Source organism: Ursus maritimus, unplaced genomic scaffold (genome assembly GCF_017311325.1).
Source record: "Ursus maritimus isolate PB19 unplaced genomic scaffold, ASM1731132v1 scaffold_15, whole genome shotgun sequence".
NCBI lineage: Eukaryota > Metazoa > Chordata > Mammalia > Carnivora > Ursidae > Ursus > Ursus maritimus.
In genome coordinates this window covers 48,241,783-48,259,472 of record NW_024423897.1, presented here as the reverse complement: position 1 = coordinate 48,259,472, position 17,690 = coordinate 48,241,783, and the positions used below count along the sequence as shown (strand labels likewise).

Genomic DNA, 17,690 nt, shown 5'->3' with positions numbered 1-17,690 from the left:
TACATTACAAAATGCTCACCATGGTCAGTGTAGTTGCCATTTGTCACTATACAAAGTTATTATAATATTACTGATTACATTCCCCAGGCTGCACTTTTCATCCCTGCCACTTATTTATTTTATAATTGGAGGTGTGTACTTAATCCATTCACCTGTATCACCTGCCCACCCTCCTGCACACCTTCTTCCTCTCTGGCAACTGTCAGTTTTTTCTCTGTATTTGTGGGTCTGTTTCTGTTTTTGTTCAATTTTAAGTCTTTTTGATGGCAGAGTAAATAAAATATATTGGATCAGACAAATTTAAATATGAATCCCCTTTCCAGCACTCTATTTAGGAACATGAAATTTGGAAAGTTATTTATTATTTTTATGCCTTCATTACTTAATCTGTAATGAGTTATTTGGCTTGCCAAATTGTGTTTTTGAGAAACAATTCAGGAAATTATGTAAATTCTAAAATACTGACCCTGGGAGAGAGCAGACTGCACATTTGAATCCTTTCTGAAGATCAAAAACAAAACAGAAGCAAAAACAAACACACAGCATACTGGCAATCCTATACATGTGATTTCTAACAGAAACTACACTATAAAAATCATCCATGTTTCACTTAATACCAGGGTAAAAGTAAGTCACGTTAGCAGAGTGCCCTCTATGCAGATAGTGATGCAGTGAAAGTATTGGTATATGGTATTTCAGTGCAACTGCAAGTTTGATGTTATGATTTTTAGAGGATTTTCCATAGCTTGAGGAACAATCCATTTTATCCAGTGAGCTCATTAGAAAAGTCTGATTCGTGCATGACACTATGATGGGCTCTAGAGAACACAGAGCAATGAAACATACCACTCCTGTAGATTCCCCACTATCAATATAGAATGCAGAAAACAAGTTAAATATTAATATTTTTTCAATTTGTTTTCTTTAAAATCGTGATTTAAGTGTTCAATTTGTTTTTATCCCAAAGTCCTTATGACGTAAATATTTCCCTCCTAAAACTCAAATCATGACCATTAGTGTATGTAGCATAGTTTACTAGGGAATTCAATAGATTTCTAATCTAAAAATTCATATTCTGAAGTTAGAATTAAGTACTTTTTTTTTTAAGATTTTATTTATTCATTTGACAGAGAGAGACAGCCAGTGAGAGAGGGAACACAAACGGGGGGGAGTGGGAGAGGAAGAAGCAGGCTTCCAGCGGAGGAGCCTGATGTGGGGCTTGATCCCAGGACCCCGGGATCATGCCCTGAGCCGAAGGCAGACGTTTAACGACTGAGCCACCCAGGCGCCCCATAGAATTAAGTACTTTTAAATATATAAATTTAGACTAGTGCAAATTTTCTTGTCTGTAAAATGTAGATTATTTTCCTCAAAATGTGCTTTCATTCTTTTCTCTATAAGAACTCAGTTAAAATTAAAAACCTCATATATTGCTACATTGCAGTGATTACAAATTTAATTAAATAATCACATTTATAGCTATGATTCATAAGTGCCCATGATTATGAGGATGTGTCTCCAACTGTGTGTTACAAATGTATTTAATTGATGTTTGTTTGTTTTGGGTTTTTTCCTGGTCTGTGTTTCTTTGATTTTTATTGAGAGCTTTCATTAAAAGCAAATATCTATAAACCAAACAGCCTGAACTTTTGTGAATCATTCCTATGAACTGAGGCTAGACCATTTTAAAATGCTAGGTTAATATTTTGTTTATTAACAAATATGTTTCTAATATTGCCTTAAATAAAAATAAATATATAAAAATAAATTTTGGAAACTAGTGCTCAGATAAAACTGAAATTTTTTTTTAAAGATTTATTTATTTATTTTATTAAAGGGGTGAGGTAAAGAGAGAGAGAGAAACCTGAAGCCAACTCCCCACTGAGTGTGGAGCCTGATGTGGGTCTCGATCTCACCACCCCAAGATCATGACCGCTCAAACCGAGGGTCAGCCACTTGACCAACTGAGACACCAAGGCTTCCCTGAAAATTATCCTTCAACATATTTGTTTTGAAATGAGAGTGTTCTGCTATTTTTAACTAGTATTTTGAAATTTTGTATATGAAAGTCATGTATCATTTTTAGGCAAAAAACTAAGGTAAAGGAACTAGTAAATAATAGATACTCCTTACTGATATGAGTGTTTAATCTATTTAAGAACTATTTTATGGCTAAAACCATCACAATGCCTTGTATAAGCCTGGTGTTCTGTAGATGCTCGTTTTCTCCCCTCCCTCCCTTCTTTGTATCTTGTTTAAATATTGAGAAACCAAATATTGTATTCAAAATAATTTGTTATAATGGATAAGTAAGAATTCAGACCTGGTATCTAATTGATTGATTCTTAAATATCTCTCTCTGGTTGCCAAATAAAAAAGGTTTAAAATAAAACATTCTATGACATTTATGAGATAAAAAAATTGACCTGACCCTATTTATTTTAGATCACTTACTTATTTTACAGTAGTTCAAAAAACCTGGTAGCTGTCTAGAAGCTCTTTCAAAATTTACTAAGCATTTAGAAACACATCACCCCAAAGTATGGGATTTTTTAAATGGGATTTTTGTCAGCTTACTGTATAAAATTTTATTAATGGCCCAGTCATTACAAAGATCTCACTTTGAAGTGAATTACCTAAAAGGAGTCTCAACTCTCTTATATTTTTTTCCTCCCTACCCATAAATCCTCCAAAAATTCCCAAAATGTCTTAGTATTTTTGCCTGAGACTAACATAAGTAGGAAGCTTCAAAAGTTTAAATTGTGTCTTTGATTTTAGGGATAAACACTGTTTTGTTCTTTAAGTTAGAACCCTAAAGTCAAAGTAATTTACCTCCAAGTGAAATTAATTACATTGGGATGATATATTTGCTATTGATTATAAAATAAATTGAAAAATATTTTTTTTGTAAAAAAATCTGTTAAAATTAGCCCATTCAATTGCATGAAAGAATCTAACAAAGGCACCATTTATTTTCCAATTTTTGTGATAATTCAGAGATTTTACATTTATTTTCCATCTTGGTCTATTCATCTATAGTGTTTGTGATCATCGAGTTTTCATCCTTTTGAGTCCCCCCCGAAATTCAGCTTTATGATCAATTATCATGCTATGCTTTGAACTACATTTGCAATCATATTTTTTAAGCTGCCAGAAGTTCACTAATAGAATGGACCATCATTTTGCATTTTGGGGGGCTAAGAAACGTAAGGATAATAAATTTTTTCTTATCTGATACAGTCAGCATTAGAGAGTGGTTTTGTTAATTACAGAAAAACAATTAACATAGGACATCATTAATGAAAACAATACATATATATTTCAAATATTTGTACTAAAATATCCAAATGTCTAATCATTCAACAATCTCAACTCTGGTGTACAGATAAGGCCTTATTTCTGAGAATGGATCTGCTGCTCCTTGGGGTTCAACATTACCATTCTTAAAAAAAATCACACTCACTGCATCATCTTTGGGCCCCAAATTTATTCCAAGGGAAAGAAGGATGTGAAGATATGTTCAAAACAGTTTAAGCACAGTAGCATTTTAATGAAATTCCCTGAAATCGTATAATAGTCTTATTTTTCTCCTAAATTGCAACTTACTATTTATTTTTTCCTTTCAGTTAAAATCACTTTTATCAAGTTTTAGGAAAACTTAAGCTTGAACTACACAAATCCTGATTCCATTATGCACATCTATGACATTCTTTGGTATAATATTTAAGTAAATTAAATAATTACAAAGATAAGGTTAACAGGTTTTGAAAAAGAATTTAAGAAAACAAACTTCAGATTTTGGCCAGAAATAGCAACTGATACCAGACTAACTTGCTGTTATAAATGACTACAAAACTGAAATTATATGAAGATATTCTTCTCATACTTTGAAAAACAGGTGCTGAAGAACTATGCTCCTTGAGAGAAGAGAGACCCATAAGCTGACAGCAAGGATCTCCAGCTTTGATTATATTCATCATAACCATGTGGGATATATTCCAGGAAGGAAAGGCTGATTGTTTAGCATTTAAAAATCAATTAATATAATTAGCCACACACACATAATTATTTTGATAGATGCAGAAAAATATAACAAAACATAACACCATACTTGATTTAAAGAAGAAAAAAAACAAAGTAAGAATGGAAGAAACTTCCTCAACCTGAAAAATTGTGTAACAAAAACCTGTAACTGTCATACTTACAAGTGAAAGATTGAATGTTTTAACCTAAGGATCAGAAGAAAAAAAAGGCAGGGATATATCCTGTAGCAATTCTCATGGGAATCATATTGAAGCTTATAGTTGGTGCAATTAGACAGAGAAAGAAATTAATGTAATGTCAATTGCAAAGTTAGAAATAGATCTGTATTTCTTCAGAGGGTATCATCCTTGTGGAAAAGACCAAATAATCTACAAAAGGTTGCTACGGCTAATATGAGAGTTACCATTATTGTAGGATCCAAAATGTTTCTGTTGTTACGGAGTTATCAAGGCCAAGGTGATCTAAAATGATTTGTAAGAAGTGTCATATACACAATTTTTGATGGGTAACATTTTCACATTTTCATTCCCTCTACCCAGAACTAAAGTGAAAACAGAAGATATGTATTACCATTATCCTTTGTTTGGCAGTGTATGTATGTGTGTCTATCCTGAATCATTCATTATGAGTATCATCTTTTGGGATCTTGATTTATTTGGGAATATCTTATCTTAACAACACAGGAAACAACAGATGTTGGAGAGGATGCGTAGAGAGGAGAACCCTCTTATACTGTTGGTGGGAATGCAAACTAGAGCGGCCTATTCTGGAAAACAATATGGAGGTTCCTCCAAGGGTGAAAAATAGAACCACCCTATAACCCAGCAATTGCACTACTAGGTATTCACCCAAAGGATACAAAAACACTGATTCAAAGGAATACATGCACCCTGATGCTTATAGCAGCATTATCAGCAATAGCCAAATTACGGAAAGAGCCCAAATGTCCATCAACTGTTATACGGATAAAGAAGATGTGGTGTGTGTATATATGTATATATTTATATATATTTATTTATATTTATAAATATATTTATTTATTTTTATTTAATATATATTTATATTTGTATATTTATAGATATGTATAATGGAATATTACTCAACCATCAAGAAGAATGAAATCTTGCCATTTGCAATGATGTGGATGGAGCTAGAGTGTATTATTCTAAGCAAAATATGTCAGTCAGAAAAAGACAGATACCATATGGTTTCATTCACATGTGGAGTTAAAAAACAAAACAAAACAGATGAACATGGGGGAAAAAAGAGAGAGGGAAGCAAACCAAGAAATAGACTCTTAACTACAGAGAACAAACTGATGCTTACCAGAGGTGAGGTGAGTGGGGGATGGGATAAATGGCTGATGGGTATTAAGGGGGGCACTTGGGATGAGCATTGGGTGTTGTATGTAAGTGATGAATCACTAAACTCTACTCCTGAAAATAATATTTACACTGTATGCAACTAACTGGACTTTAAATAAAAAACTTGGAAGAAAAAGAGAGCTACATGGTACTAATTATTTAAAGAGGAATATTCTGGTAGTTCTCTGGATAATAGATTAAAAGAAGCTACGGTTAATTGCAAAAGTCTATTTCAGAAGCTACTGCAGTCTTCCAGCTGAGGGGTGATGGTTATTTGGACAGCGATCGGAGTGATGGAAATGTCATGAAGTAGCTGACTTATGGATATTTTCTTACGTATAGCTGATAGAAGTTTCTGATGAATTGGATGTGTAGTATGAGAGAAAAGGGGGCGCCAAATATGACACTGAGAGATTTTCACTAGCAGTCTGGACTACAACCATCATTATTGAGATAGATAACGCTTCTGGAGGAGTAGATTTAGAGAGAAATTGGATTTTGAGGAAACTATTTACTTGGAGCATTTTGAGTTTGAGCTCTCTGAGAAGAGATATTAGAGTGGCTAATATGGAATTCAGGGGAAAAGTGGATGCATACGTAAATTTGAGAGTCATCTATATGTAGATGTTATAGAAACCCATTAGACTGAATGAGATTAGTGGGCAATAACTCCAGGTAGGTGTCAGGTATGGAAATCAGGATGCCCCACTATCCAGTGAATGGAGAGATGAGGAGGAACTTAGAAGCACACTGAGGCAGAAGAGCCAGTGAAGGAAAAAGAGCATCTAGAGAATGCTACCTCTGTAAGCCAAAGGAAGAGCCTATTTTCTTGAAAGAATTGTCAATTGTACCAAATGTTGATGCTTTGTGGAGCAAAGGGAGGAGAGAATTATACTTCATATTTTGGAATATGGGGGACAAGTATAATTTTGGTGAAGTAGTAAAGACGAATCTTTTAAGAGTGGATTTTAATGAGCACGGGGATAGAGAGTGTGGGGTGTGAATATAGGCTACTCTTTCAAGAAGTTCATCAGGAAAGGAAATGGGATAATAAGGTTGTGTCTGGAGGGAAACACTAGATCAAGGTCGGTTCTCCATTTTTGTTTGCTTTAGCACATTTTATTTTCAGATAGAAAATAAAGCCTATTTTTGAGGACAGAGGAGTTATGAAGGGGGAAATGAAGATACAGGAGAGGAATTAATTGACGGTATAGGGACTGAGTCAACAAGAAAGGTGAGGATTTAGGGCCTCCATGGAGGGGTGGCCATAAACATGGTGTGGAGAGTTAACTCACAGTACCTTGAAGGAAGCCAGATGTATGGAAACTAATGCCCACAGTATTAGCTAGGCTGCTAGATCTCTGGCAGGAAACTGTGGAACCCTCTTCTGATTGTTCTCTTTGAAAAGCATTAGAGAAGCAAGATTATCTGACATACGTAAGGAAATTGGAAAACGTATTGGAAATTTGAGGAGGCAGGAAAACGATAAAAGAAGTATCTAGCAGTGTTGCATATAATTGTTTGTTATTCAAGTTCCTTATGAATAAAGAAATTTGTTCTAATTCTTCTAGAATTTGATACTGAGATTGGGATAGTGTAAATTGTAAGAACTCAGGTGTATTGGCATATTATACAAGAAGCAAAAAAAAAAAAAAAAGAAAATAGTATATATTATAATTGCCTCACCCAAATTCTCCCCATGGGTAGAACTCAAAAGAGTTCTTCTGCAAGTAAAGATAAGAGATGGGACTTGATGGTCCTGAGCTAATGTGAATAACCCCATGCATTTTGCCATAATTTATCTACTTTAAGGGCATATATTATGTATTAAGCACAATTTTTAAAAACAATGAATAGAGATTAGTTCAGGCCTAATTGGAGGCATATTTTTTAAAGAGATTTTATTTATTTATTTGAGAGAGATAGAGCAAGCGCGAGAGAGAGCGCATGAGTGGGGTGAGGGGCAGAGGGAGAAGGAGAAGCAGACTCCCCACTGAGCAGGGAGCTGGAAGTTAGGTTCCATCAACCCTGGGATCGTGACCGGAGCTGAAGGGCAAATGCTTAACCCACTGAGCCACCAGGTGCCCCTGGAACAACATTCGTAATGAATGTCTGAAGTGACAATTTATCTCACCCGGGTGTGAACGAGGATGAATGTCACCCAGTTTCAGGTGGCATTCATCTTGTTACCATACGGCAAGTTAGCATAGTCCTTGTTGCTTCTTACTATAATATAGCAACACTAAAACAAAAGATGAGAGAACAAGGAAGGCAGAAAAGAAAAAAATCACAGAGAAATAGAGATAGGGACCTGATCAAAGTAACCCTGAATCCTAATTTACCTATGAACTTTATAGGTACGTGGGCCAATAAATTTCTTTTAAATCTTAGAACAAATTTAATTATTTTTAGATATTTTGTACACGTGTTACATGGCAACAGGTAATTAATACACTGACATATACATTATAAACAAATACTTCACGAAAGTATTTTGTTTTATTACTTTTGAGCCTTGGTTAAAGCAATACCAATTTGGGTGCTCTTCCCTTTGTCTGCTAAGGAAAAAGGGTCAAATAGGATCCTTTTGTATGTTAAGGGAAATTACTAATATGAACACACTCGTGAGAGGCAAATTTCGTATATCAAAATAAGCACACTGACAATAGCAAAATAATGTGTAGAAACAAGAGGGACTAAAGCCACCCACTCTTCAGTAATGGAATTTTGTTTTGGTAGACGCAGTTGCTAACAAAAATTTATTTCAGTTTAAAAGGCAACAAGGAATTAATCCATAAAATCTAAATTTAATTTCCATCACCTGAAGTTACAATTAGATTAAATTTGAAATGTGTGGATCCTAATCTTTGAATATGTTTGCAAGAGAATTGAGGAAAAAAAAAAAACAAGAAAGATTCAACAAATAAACAGCACTTGAACATTGTTTTCTGGACTGACTTATGCATATAATTTGTTTAGAGAAGTGAAACAGAGAGCTGAGGCAAACATCGTAACAATGCAAAAAACAAGCGGTGCTGTTGTCTAATTTGTGAACTCTCGTAAGAGCCGGAACCTTTCAGACTCATTAGAAGTATGACTACAGTAGCAGCTCCCTGACTTTGGCTCCTTTGGAAATACAACTGTCAAGCAAGCAGTGAAAAATGGGGGGTCCCATTTCAGGATAAGCTCTCACATATGGTGCACAGAACAAGGAGAAATAGGATATTTTAGGCAAAATGCGAAATCTATATAATTCAGTGATCATTGAACTGTGTAGTAAGTCATGAAGTTTTGGGGCAGTTAAGGTAGGTACAGAAATGAAGGACAAAAGGTATTCATGTATCTAACACAGGTTGATGTGTCAGGAAATGTTCTTAGTATTTGTGAATACTATGATAAAGAGAAACTAGACCTGATTTTTAGATTTGAGATGTTCACAATCTAGTAGAGGAGAAAAATATTGTAATAAAATGTGAGAAGTGCCATATTTAAATCTAATAAGTGATAAGTGATTGATTTAAGGCGTGCATAAAGTTAGAATATAGAAGGAGGAGCTGTAAAATTTGCCTGAGAGGTTGAGGAAGATTTCACAGATGTTGTGACATATGAAATAGTTCTTAAAAGTAAATAGATGTTTGTAAAGCAGAACAGAATAAGCAGAGGGCATTGAGAGATGAAAGGATAATGTAATTATTGAAAGAAGATGGCCTGTTTGAGGATCTGGGACTAAAAGTATGATATACATTTCTCTGAGAATTAAGCTAAGAACAGAGAGGGCCAAATTTTATAAAGAAAAATTCAGGACCTATGTGAGTACCCATGCATTTGATATTAGTACTAAATGGAGCTATGACATAAATTAAGTTGTAATTGGAAGCAATGTTTCTTAGTAATAATTTACTTTAGAATCACCTAAGCCAGTGGTTCTCAAACTTTAGCATGCATGAAAATCAGTTAGGGAGCCTGTTAAAACCCTAGATACAGACTACAACAAGTTTCTAATTCATGGTGTGCCCAGATAGTTGGCCAGACACTTTTCTGTTTGTTTCTTATGAGGGTGATTTTGAATTAAATTAACAGTTAAATTGGTAAACTAAATGGGCATCTGGCTGGCTCAGTTGGTAGAGCATGTGACTCTTGATCTTGGAGTCATGAGTTCGAGCCCCACATTGGGTGCAGAGATTACTTAAATAAATAAATAAATCTTTAAAAAATGAGAGACTAAAGCAGATTGTTCTTCGTAGTGTGGGTGGGCCTTATCCAATCAGTTGAAGACCTAACTGGGAAAAAAGGCTGACCCTCCCTTGAATAAGAGAAAATTCTTTTGCCTGATTGCCTTTAAATTAAGATAGTGGCTCTGGTTTTGGCTTTTGGACTTGACCTAGGACATTGGCTTTGCAGATTTTTGACTTCCCAGCCTCAATAACTGCCTGAACCAATTTCTTAAAATAATCTCTTTATTGGTTCTGAATCCTTCTGGATTTGAATCCTTTTAGTTCTGCTTCTCTTAGAACCCTGACTAATATAGGTAACAACTGGAAACAGAATGCAGGCAAACCTTTACTCATCCTTCATCTCAAAACTGAATCCACGCATTATCCTGTCTATGAAACCTTCTCTGATCCTCTTAGGGAGGCTAAACTACCATGGTTTTATGTTTCTCTAACCCCTAAACCTTATTGCCACAATAATTATCCATAGTGCTATCATCCATTTACCTTGCCTTCTTCGTGAGTCTCTTGAATTCCTCAAAAGTGAAATAGGTCCTCAATATCCTTAGTGCCTAACATACAACACTGCCTAGCGAGTACCATTTATTAATACATTAATCAATGTGTAGTTTAGGATAGAAATGATAAATGATACTGTACCAAAATACTAGAATGGTTGTTAAGAAAGCAGAAAATGCCGAGTGAGAAAAGAATGATTAATATAGTCAAATATCACAAAGAAATCAGGGAGAGATCAGAAATGAAAAGTACTCATTGGATTTAGCTATTAGTAAATTATGATCATAATGTCAATTTCTGAAAAGCAGTGCAGATAAAATTATACATTATCTTGACCTTAGGCATAAATAAGGAAATAGGGGAAGATGGTAGTTATTTACTTGAGAAAACTATACTAATAATTATTTATTGAGTGCCTAATAGTCCCACTATTTTACTAGGGACTCATATAAAAGGAAAAGTAAGCCACAGCATACAAGCTTGAAAGAATATTCATTATCCGATAAAAGAATAAGCTTTCATTTTTCTTTCTCTCTCTCTCTCTCTCTCTCTCTCTTTTTATATATATTTTAAGGTCATAGTAGGCAGAATTCTAAAGATGACAGAATAAGATTCCTGTCCTTGGTTATTCAACCAAACATGAATCTAGATACTACTGTGAAAAGATTTTGTTGATGTACTTAAAGTTCCAATTCAGTTCACCTTAAAATACAGAGATTATCTGGGTGGACCTGACCCAAACAGGTGGATACCTTTATTTTTATTTTACTATTTTATTTTATTTTATTTTATTTTATTTTATTTTATTTTTAGAGAGAGAAAGAGGGAGCATGCATGTGTGGGTGCAGGGTGGGGAGGGCAGAAGGAGAGGGAAAGAGAGAATCCTAAGCAGGTTCCATACCCAGCATGGAGCCAGATGGACGTGGGGCTCGATCCCTGAGATCATGACCTGAGTGAAATCAAGAGGTGATTGCTTAACCAACTGAGCCACCCAGGCACCCCAGGTAGATACCTTTGAAAGCAAGACTTTCCAGCTGGTAGCAGAAGAGGAAGTCAAAGAGATTCAAAGCAGCAAAATGACTTGACACACTGTTGCTTGTTTGAAGGAGGTAAAAACCATAGGAGGAGAAATGCAGGCAGCCTCCAGGAGGAGAAAGCTGCCCCAGCTGACAACGGATGAAAATGGAGACATCACAACTACATCTTAAGGAAGTAGACTCAGGCAACAAGAAGAATGAGCATTAACGCAATTCTTCCCCAAAGCCTCCAGATAAGAGCCCAGCCCAGTTGACACATGACTTCAGTCTTGCCAGACCTTAAGCAAGGAATCTAGTTGAACTTCCCTGTACCTCTGACCTACAGAAATCATGTGGTTATTTATTACTCAGAACCAGAAATGTAATAGAAATTTCTAAATAGCTAAGTTATGGATTACATGGAGAGAAGGCATTGTTATCTGATAGAAATATTCCAGATATTTATTTAGAAAGAACTCTTCCTCAAGAACTGTGATATGTGATGAGAATATAATACTTTCTACTTCTCTAATCGAAGGCAGCTTATTGAATTCATCTGATTCTTAGTGTCTTCATTAAAATCATAGAAATAATCTTCTGCCACAGAATGAATTTTAAAGATAAATAATAAAATAAACCTCAGTTAGTTAAAATATCTGACCCAAACTTGGATTCAATGAATATCAGCTTCCCTTAAGGGCCATATTAAGAAAGAGCATAGATCGAGGAGTCAAAATATTTAGATCCATATTTTGTATGAGTCTCAATTTCCTTATCTATAAAATGAAAATAATACCTAACCTCTCTATTTCAGAGATTTTTTTAGGATGGCATGTCTGTAAAAGTACACTACACAAAAGCAAGATAGCTATTACTTATGTGTAGCAGGAGCAGGGAAGGATATCATAGACCAGACACATGTTTTCTGCCTTTACCATATGACGGGGCAGCTGAATAGTCACTTGGGCTTAGAGCCAAAGGATAAAAGAAAGCAGAATCAAACACCATGCAAATAAGAGCTGCCGTGCATGTGGGCCCTATCTACATGTTCAGAGGCCCACATATTTTTTGACACCCCATATTCTCACACTGGTCCCTTAGCATGTGGCCTGTTCACCTGGAGGAAGGAGCATTTTTTTTTTTTTCCCTGTGCACAGAACTGGTTTGCTTTTATTTTCTCTTAAGTCCTGCTTCATTGCTTTTACTGCCCAGAAGGGGCACCTTTCTCTTAGCTGTACAACACTCTAGGTAGGCCAAAAAAAAAAAGTTCTTTAAAACATTAACTTCTAAATGTCATTCCTTAGAACACCAAGTTCCTCAGACACTTACATTAAGAAGAGTTTTAAAAACCTGATTTCAATTCTGCAAAAGACAATGTCAAATGAATGAAGAAACAATGGAGAAAATATTTGTAAAATACTCATCTGATGGACTATTTTCTAAAACATACAAAGAACTCTTGAAGTTTACTGGGGAGAAAACAAAACCTGATTAAAAAGTGGGCCAAGGGTCTTAACAGAAGCCTCATCAAAGAAGACATACAGATGGCAAATAAATGTATGAGAAGATGTTCCATATATACGTCATCAGAGAAATGCAAATTAAAGCAACAGTGAGGTACCACTCTATACCTTAGAGTCACCCAAATCTGGGGAATGCTAACAGCAAATGCTGATGACCATGTGGAGAAACAAGAACTCTCATTCATGGCTGGTGAGAATGCAAAATGGCATAAAACCTCTCTGGAAAGCAGTTTCTTACAAAGCTAAACATACCCTTAGTTTGATCCATTAATTGCACTCCTTGGTATCTACCTGAAGGAACTGAAAACTTCTGTCCGTGCAAGAACCTGCACATGAATGTTTTCATTGTAGTAGTTTATTCATAATTGTCAAAACTTGGGAACCACCAAGATGTCCTTCAGTGTGTGAATGGATACATAAACTGTGGTACAGCCAGACAATGGAATGCTATTGAGTATTAAAAAGAAATGAACTATCAAGCCATAAAAAAACATGGAAGATCTTTAAATGTGCTTATTACTAAGGGAAGAAGCCAATCTTAAAGGCTACATACCGTATAATTCAATCTATATGACATTCTGGAAAAGGAAAAACTATGGAGCCAGTTAAAAAAAAAAAAAATCAGTGGGTACCAGAGATCAGGGTCAGAAGAGATGGATAGGCAGTACACATGGGGTTTTTAGAGCAGAGAAAATACTATGTATGATACTATACTAATGAATACATACCACCATACTTTTGTCTAAATCAGAATACCAAGAATGAAACTTAAGCTAATCTACAGCCTTTGGGTGATGAAGATGTGTCAGAGGTGTGACAAATACATCACTCTGGTGGAGGATGGTCATAATGGAGGGTGTTATGCATGTGTAGGTGTGGGGGCTCTTCGGAAAATCTCTGTACCTACCTCTTAATTTTGCTGTAGACCTAAAACTGCTCTACAAAAAAATAAAAACCTTAAATCCAGTTTATAAAAAACATCAAGTACATTTCCAAAACAGGATATACGAGTAAATACTTTGCTAATGTGGCTGAATTTGAGGTTAATGTTTATAAACAACTGTACATAGAAGGGCCCCTAGTGATATTTAATAAGGCCTTCTGCCAAGCAGTCGGTGTATGAATGTGCACTTCCTAAACAAGTCTCTAACATGGCTTTAAAACCTGAACTATTGCTCATTCTTTCCACATACCTATTTGTAATTAGGATTAAATTATTTTTAGTAATGTTTATTGAGGTGTCCCTAAGGCTTTTTTAAAAAATTATCATCTATACAATCCAGCATAATATGATCTACTATACTGCTTTACTTAATAGGTATGTATTAACTAATTTCCCATATGAAGTACTAACGAATAGTANNAAAAAAAAAAAAAAAAAAAAGAAAGAAAGAAAGAAAAAGAAAGAAAGAAAAAGAACTTATTAAGTATATATTTAAGATGTTACTTAAGTAAAAATGAGCATTTCCTTTGGTGATCATTGAAAATAATATAATTTTCACGGTATATATGAACTCATGTATATTTACAAATAAGTTTCTACTGGATGCAAATGTTATTTGGACTAAGGTGAGATTTAGAAGCAATCTAAAGTATGGTTTCTGATTAAAATACCGCTGATGTTACATTTGAACTTATTTTAGAGTAAGTTTCTGTTTTTTCTAACAAATATTTTCTCCAAGGATTCTTCCTTTCCATCTTCTATACATGGAGCCTGTTCCCCCAAAAGTGCATAATCTTTTCTGAATCTTTTCAATGCCCTTATCATTTCTTGGATATATTAACCCATTAATTCCATTATTTTTTCAACTAATATTGAATCAGCTTTTATCATTTGACAGTCATTTAATTGTCATTTGGTGACAAAGAGCATGCAGTTCTACTCCTACTCTGGTTATTTTGAAAATGAAAATTAACCAGAATGATCATAAATGAACCCACTCATGTATTCTTTATAACACTCATTTAAAAGTAATTAGTGAATGCTTATTTTCAAAGAGAATATTATGTTGAAAAAATTATCTAAATGGAAGCCACTTGAGCTAATTTTGCAGATGTAAAAACATAAAAATTCAAGCAGGATATAAAAGGCTGGAGTAGTCTAATTATTGACTGGTAACAGAGGACATTATGTAAGTGCATAAACCAAAAGGAGCTATCACCCCACACCCACTAGAACGATTATAATCAAAAGATACATAACAATAAATACTGATAATCATACAGAGAAATTGGAACCCTCCACTGCTTTTAGGAATATAAAATATAGCTACTTTGGAAAACAGTCTGGCAGTTCATCAAATAATTATATATAGAGTATCTATGTGACTGAGCTATCTCACTTCAGGGTATATACCCCAAAGAAATAAAAACATGTCAATGAAAAGCTTTCATATTAATGCTCGTAGCAATATTTTTCATGGAAGGCAAGCAGCGGAAACAACCCACAGAGCAAGCCTCACAATTAGAAGGCAAACCAGATACTTTGACTCAGGGATGGGGTTGAAGTGTTCTGTAATGTCAATTTTCTACCAGTATGCTGGGATTAAAGTAAAAAAAAAAAAAAAAAAAAAAGTCTGAGATTTATTCACCGCATCTGACAATGAGTAACTGCATCTAATATGTTCTGTACACTCTGCTAGATGCTGGATGCTGGCGCCACAAATAAAAATGGTGAGAGCCCTGTTCCCAAGAAAATCACGGTATAAATCTTCATGTACAAGTGACATCTTTTTTATGATACATAAAGTAGTTTACCCTTTTCTGATGCAGCAACTGTGATGTTGTACCATGGAGTTTCTTCTCTATCAAGAACCTTTGTAGTCCTAATGGTTCCAGTATTGGCATCAATGTTGAAACATCTGTCATCTTCAGCACTGTAGTCGATGAAGTACCTAGCGAGAAAACAGAGAACTCTTCTTTTCACTTGATAATATAATGAAGAAAGTAAAACTCAGACAAGGGCGGTATTAAATCAGACATATTCAAATATTTAAATGTATATTTTTAGTTTCTATATTTGCCTCCTAAGATTTGCCTGGTAATTTTATATTTGCATAGAACTGACATCAATTATTTTTATCTGTCAACCCTTAATTAATGTTTAATCTAATTATTAATTCAAATTAAAAAGAAAAACACCTTTCTGAGTTCCATGAATAGAACAGTAGATAGTAGGAACATTGGGATTAATAAGGAAAAGACAAAAATTGCCCCTCGGAAGTCTATAGTTCTTTGGGGAAAGAAAAACAAAACAACACTGAATGTTTAATGAAACTTCTCATTGCTATATGTACAAAATTTTTAGGATAATAGGAGATGTCAGAGATTAGTTTATCCTGGAGTTTCACTGTAGTTGAGATTTGAAGATAAATATAAAATAACCCAAACCATTTTGATTAATCACCATTGTATCTGCATCACCTAGCCCCCTTTTTGAGTGAGAAAATGAGAAAACATCTAAATGAGAGGTAGGTGGCATGACTGGCCACAAATCATCTTCCCTCTGCAATGTAGAAGATGTTGCAGAGCTTTCTCACATTAGAATTTGCCCCCAGTCTACTTTAGCAGATAGATGAGCACCGGGGGTGTGTAGGTGTTAAATCACTAAATTGTGCACCTGTATGTCAACTAACTGGAATTTAAATAAAAACTTAAAAAAAAAAGAATGAGATGAAAAGTGATTGAAAGTGATCATCGTCATCATTGAAAGTGACAGTGTCCTGTTCCACATTTGGGCCAAGGTTTCATAAGACTGCCTAGTCCTTCTTATGCCCTGCCACTGACACAAAAAGAGCATGTTGGGGCTAGTCCACTGGTCCCAGAAGGAAGATGAGAGACCCAAGGAAAAAGTTGTCCCAGTTCAGGTACCCCATCCTAGAGGAGAGCCTCCTAGTAAACGAGCAGATGCACGATTGAATGCATTGGAGTTAAGTAGACCGGGTAAACAAAAGCCAGTCTAGTTCCGCTGATTTTCAACTAGCTCAGACACACACTATGGTTATAAATCATTCATTTATTTTCTTTCTTTTTTTAAATTACTTCTTTCTCTGCCTCTAAGTTTGGAGTTTTACATTATCCAGCCACAGTTTATTAACATAAGTATGAATTAAAAATATAGTAAACAATCATCATATGCTCTAGAAATGTTCCAAACTATTTCTAGAACTATTGAAGGAAGTGTTTCCTCTTCTCCTTAAATCTCTAATATTTCTCCCCTCTTCCTTAACCTCAGCTTAAGTAACACTTCATCTAGACCTGAGAATAAAAATGAACTGATTTGGCACAAAGTACTAGGGGAAGAATATTTGAAATTCAGGAAAGCAAAGTGACTCTGAGATCATGACCTGAGCCGAAACCAAGAATTGGACCCTTAACTGACTGAGCCACCCAGGCGCCCCCACCGTGTCTACTTTGATTCTTAGATTCCAGAAAGTTAAAAGCAATTCAGAAAAGAAATGATGTTGTCTGCAATAAAGGTGGAAAAAAGGAAGAAAATGGACAGAACCGTAAAAAATAATGCTATATATTGGATATAGCCTATAGAACTTTTTATTGGAGCAGCATTACTAAAGGGGGGAAATTACGAATGGCTCAATTTTGTTGTGTTTTGTGTGTTTGTGTGTGTACGTGTGTTTTTTTCTACCATGTAATTGATAAGCCTATTTACTGAGCTGAATAGAGGTAGGAGAAACAAACAAACAAACTCCCTTTGGGAGAAAAAATAACTGGGGAGAAATCAATGATTTTGACACATTATGCCTTAGAAGTCAATTAGATAAACACGTAGAATAAAAAGCAGAGAACTGGATATGGGTGCAGAATTCAAGTGTACTTCTGAACAGGAAATATACATTTGAGGTATGTCAGCCTGAATTTTAAGGTTATGGGAACAGCATGATTTCATCCAGGAGAGAACTACAGGAGAAAAGTGAAATATTGAGCACTACAGCACCCAACCTTTTGAGCCTAAAGCAGCCCAGCATCTGTGTAAGAGCAGGTGGTAGCAAAAAG

General features: G+C 35.0%; 1 protein-coding gene across 1 annotated transcript in view; it reads right to left on the bottom strand.

The window, feature by feature from the left end:
* CDH18 (cadherin 18) overlaps window positions 1-17,690 on the bottom strand; it is a 312,552-nt gene that overhangs the window by 44,390 nt on the left and 250,472 nt on the right. Inside the window, exon 7 of the mRNA XM_008689887.2 lies at window positions 15,435-15,571. Within this exon, the coding sequence (XP_008688109.1) occupies window positions 15,435-15,571 (137 nt within the window). The remainder of the gene's footprint in view (window positions 1-15,434; window positions 15,572-17,690) is intronic.